A 4995-nucleotide genomic window follows, 5' to 3' on the forward strand; every position below is an offset into this window, starting at 1 on the left:
ATCTACGGCGTAATATGAATTTTTCTAATCAGTATTTTTATTGTCACCCCCTTTATTATCTTTTCTAACTTGGCTTATATTTCGTCAGTATTTTTATCGTCACCCTCTTTACTAATTGGAGTATATTTGATTTCTTGAAGATTTTGTCAACCATTGTCCAGTCCTTGTCCGGGATCTTGGAAATGGAGTGGTTGGGAGTAGTATTTTATTTCTTAATTATTAGGGTAGTTAAGAGTATTTTAAGTAAATTTTAACACCCGCACCAATCTCGATTATTTGTTTAATAAATAATCTTTGATTTCTTGAAGAGTTTCTTAACACTTGTCCTGATATGCATGCATACGGTTCAAAAATCGCCGGTTCCGAACCCTGGTTCACGGTTCAAAAAAATTATGAACCTGAACCGGCTTGCCAAGGGTTTAGGCGGTTCCGGTTAAAAAAACCGCCGATTCAGGGGCCGGTTCAAAACCGCCGGTTTCCGGCCAAAACCGCTGGTTTCAGGCCGGTTTGGCGGTTTTTTTTTTTTTCTTTATTTTTCTATGGAATGTGCGTAAATAAAATTCACAAAATCACGAAGAAAATTGCAATTTTATTAATATAAATTTAAACGAGGCTACAACAATTACAAATCACAAAAGACTTGAAGTTTTAAACAATAAATTTAAATGCTTGTTCTTTTTTAATCGTCTATTTTTATCATTATTATAATATTATATTAATTGTTGTTTTTTGCATATTTTAATCAATACATTGAGAAAAATGAGTAACATAATTACATTTAAATCCAATTATTTGAACATGTCCACATTCTATAAATATACAAATTATGAGCAACATGCCACATTCAAATTTAATTAAACTATTCTAGTTGATGATATTATTAACTATAAATTTGTCTTATAAAAGGAATTATGACAAAAATAAATATAAAAATAGTAAATAATAAATTATAAAAAATAAAAAATAAAGAAAGTTTTGTCTTCTACATTGAAAAAAGATTGATGAATGATCTAAACATACAATTATAAAAGAAAATACTTCAACATATTTTGTCCCACATCAAAAGTTAAACATAAAATATTTAAGGATGACTCTATAAAAGAGAAACAACCAAGAATGATTTCTTAGAATTCAGAGGCCCAACAAATAAATATGGGCTATTATGAAATTACCCCCTGTGGAGAGTGATCAATTGCTAACTAATTAGCAATTCCAAACTAAAACTAAATCTTAGCCATTAGATTAGAAGATCCATCGGTTGAAATAATGGCACATGGATTATATTTTTAATTAAGAAAATTAATAAATAAAATTAAAAGGTATTAATGTCAATTCACTCTCATTAAAATCATCTTAAAACTTTAAATTTACGTAACTCTCTCGATTTAAATTATTTTTTTGCAAAAAATATATCAAATTAAAGATAAGTTTATAAGGATTCAAACGAGATCTCAATTGCATATGTTCCGACGACGTTCAGATGATGAAATTTGATATTTTTTATTTTAGTTTTCATAAATGTTGGTAACCAGAATTTTATCAACAAATACATCAAAAAATCTCAATAAAACCATGTAAAAATCTCAATAAATATGTGTTGACATTTTCTTGTACTAGTGTTGATATTCTTATGTCATATTGTTGATATTTGTAATACACTATGTTGATATAAAAAACATTCACGAAAATTATCATATGACAACATAATGACGATATTACCCTTTTGTTGATATTTTATTTACTATTTTATTGAGTTTCGTAAGATTTAATCTCATCCACTCATTTTAAAATCTAAGGGTGGAAATTTGGTCTTGATTTTGGATTAGGGTGCTATAAGCATTAGAATATGACCCTTCTTGTATATATTTATTTGTGAAAATTAATTTTTATAAATAATAAATATATATTTTTAATTTTATGTGAACTGCCGGTTCGAACCGTTGAATCGCCGGTTCCGGTTTCTGAAAATTGTGAACCTAAACCGGCCCGCTAAAACCGCCGAACCGTCTGCCGGTTCGAACCGCCGCCGCCGATTCCGGTTCCGGTTCGTGAACCGGCGGTTCAGAACCAACCGGCGGTTCAGTTCGGTTTGTGCATGCCTACTTGTCCAGAATCTTGGAAATGATTTGGAGTAGTATTTTATTTCTTAATTATTTGGGTTGTTAAGAGTATTTTAAGTAAAGTAGTAGTAGCAGTAGTAATTTTTTAACACCGACGCCAATCTCGATTTACAAATAAATGTGCAAGTATTTTTAATTTCTAATCATTAAGCGACTATATTTTGAGTCTAAGAATTAAAAATAATTCTTTAGGTGCATAAATAGCCCTACTAGATGCACAAAATCAAGACCATTGACCATTTAGTTTCTTAGTCAAACAAATCATGAGTAGTGAAAGCATGAAGCTCCCTTTGATAGAGTTGAGCAACCTAGAAAAGGATGATTCTTCAAGATGGGAATCAACCAAAATTCAAGTTCGAGAAGCCTTGCAATAATATGGGTGCTTCAAAGCTACATTCGATCACATTCCCCTTGAGTTGCTAAAATCAGTTTCTGATGTAACTCAACAACTTTTCAATGTCCCTTTACCCAATAAACTACGTAACATAACCCACAAACCCTACCATGGTTATGTTGGACAAAACCCTTTTGTCCCACTCTTCGAAAGTATGGGCATCGACGGCGCCCTCTCGCCACATGTAGTCGACACCTTCACCAACCTCATGTGGCCTGATCAAGGCAATCCCACTTTCAGGTTAGTTGCAAAAAAACCATGAAGTTTTTGATCAAATTCTAATCTGCATTGCAATTTTAAAATCAATCGAAAAATTCATGATATTCAGCCTTGGTCACAGGGGATTTTGATTTAGTTGAAATAGTATAGGTGATAGTAACATCAACAATATATTACTCCTTCCATCCCATTAAAAATGCAACGTTTCTTTTTTAGTTGTCCTATTAAAAATGAAACGTTTCCTAAAATAGAAACAACTCTATCTCTACTTTTTCATCTCTCTTACTTTACTCTCTCTTCATTAACTCACAAAACAACACTACATAAAATCTTGTGTCAATTCTCAAATGTTTCATTTTAAATGGGACGAAGGGAGTATATAAACTGATCTGAATATTGCTTCATGGTATAACTGTGCACAAATGTTAAAGTTTAGTAACTTTTCAGTAAATTTTTATATAATCAAACTTCACTCTTTTAACTTGTTTTTTAATTGTGATCAAATTTCAGATGCTCCTATAATAGTGTTATTTGATTCTTGTAACAGCAAGGATATACGGTTATACTGTGAGAAATTGTCTGAATTGGACAAGATTGTGAGGCAGATGGTGGTCGAGAGTCTCGGACTGGAAAGCTATATCGATGAACACATGAACTCCACAGACTACGTCTGTCGTTTCCAAATCTACGAGGCGCCTCGAAGCCCTCACCCAACCATTGGAATGGTTCCTCATACCGACAAGAACATCATCACCACATTGCATCAGCTCAATCATGTTAACGGTTTGCAGATTCTTACCAAAGATGGCAAAAATTGGATCCCTGCGGATCCAACATCACTCAATTCTTTCGTCGTCATGCTCGGGACCTCTTTCCATGTATGTTCCACCAATTAATCTTGTTTATAATTATTTTTCTCACATTTTACCAAATTTGAAATGAAACGTATCTTCTACTATTGAGACTATTTTGTTTATGAACGGAGACAATAATATTTTTTTTTTATTTCTCCTTCTTATAACGAATCTAATATTTTACTTTACCAAGACACGTCATTTATAGGCATGGACAAATGGGAGACTGCATGCTCCATATCACAGGGTGTTGGTGAGCGGGGACGAAGCTCGGTACTCCATTGGATTGTTTTCGAATCCGAAGGAAGGGTGCGTGATTGAGGCTCCGTCCGAGTTAGTGGATGAAGATCACCCTTTGCTCTACAAGCCTTTTAATCACATCAAGTTCATGGATTTTTACTACTCAGATGCCGGTAGGACTTCGCCCGACGCTCTCCAGGAATATTGTGGGGTCTAGATTCCATCCGCGGACGCATGTTGCTGCTACGTATTTTTCAGTTTTTTTATGGAACAAATAAATAGAAATTTAAAGGCATGTGTTTGCTGTGGATTCGAATCCGAGACCTTTGGCCTTTCCTTTTCAGCTTATTATATATGTGTGTACTATCTCGTGTTAGAATTTACTTTTCCGTTTATGCTTAGGAGTTGATTATATTTAATTTACCATAACTTTGTCTCTCTTCTTTTCTTGTTTATCATTTTTCCTCTCTGGTTCAAATCAATACAACGTCTCCCGCTATGTATGCTTCAACCACGCTATCACTCCGTCTTTAGACTATCTCTAACAGTACTGCAGTAGAAAAATACCTCCAACAATACTGCAAACTCAATCCTATTATAGGTTTAACCCAATCCTATTATAGTTTTTGAAGAAAAAATACATATCTTTAGATTTACACTAAAAGTATATCAAAAATATTTTTTAAATTTTTGTTTATTGCATTCAAGTCTAAATCAATTTATATTAATCAATTTATATTATCAAAACAGAAAACTTATAGAAAAACTTGAGGAAGAAGAGCTGCGGTGTGAAAGATGAAGAAGGTAGGACTAATAACCTAATACTATAATTCTACTAATATCTAATTAGTTTTTAATTAGTGGGCTGGCCCATATCAATATAATAGTATTAAAAATGATTAGTTAAATTAATAATATTAATAACAACGCACGTTCATAATTGAAAAAAAATTACTAGTAAATTAAGTAGTACTATACTATTCTAGGACCGGGGAAAATACCGAAAAAATGATATATCGCTCGAATCGTATTGAAAAATATCGAAAAATTATTGAATTTTGATATATCGTAATTTCGATAAGATACGATATCGTATCGTAAGTTTTCGATACTATAACGATATGAATTTTCTTATATCGCGATATATCGAATATATGATATATATCGA

At 32.4% G+C, this 4995-nt stretch overlaps 1 protein-coding gene across 1 annotated transcript; it reads left to right on the forward strand.

The window, feature by feature from the left end:
• Nucleotides 1–2354: 2354 nt before the first annotated feature.
• LOC125202142 (putative 2-oxoglutarate-dependent dioxygenase AOP1.2) lies at nt 2355–4222 on the forward strand. The gene is made up of 3 exons (XM_048100494.2): nt 2355–2754; nt 3281–3611; nt 3796–4222. The coding sequence occupies exons 1-3, from the start codon at nt 2669–2671 to the stop codon at nt 4042–4044; spliced, it is 666 nt and encodes a 221-aa protein (XP_047956451.2). The 5' UTR covers nt 2355–2668; the 3' UTR covers nt 4045–4222.
• Nucleotides 4223–4995: the final 773 nt, after the last annotated feature.

Source organism: Salvia hispanica, chromosome 2 (genome assembly GCF_029641045.1).
Source record: "Salvia hispanica isolate PSC_SH4W2 chromosome 2, Shi_PSC_v1, whole genome shotgun sequence".
Taxonomy (NCBI): domain Eukaryota; kingdom Viridiplantae; phylum Streptophyta; class Magnoliopsida; order Lamiales; family Lamiaceae; genus Salvia; species Salvia hispanica.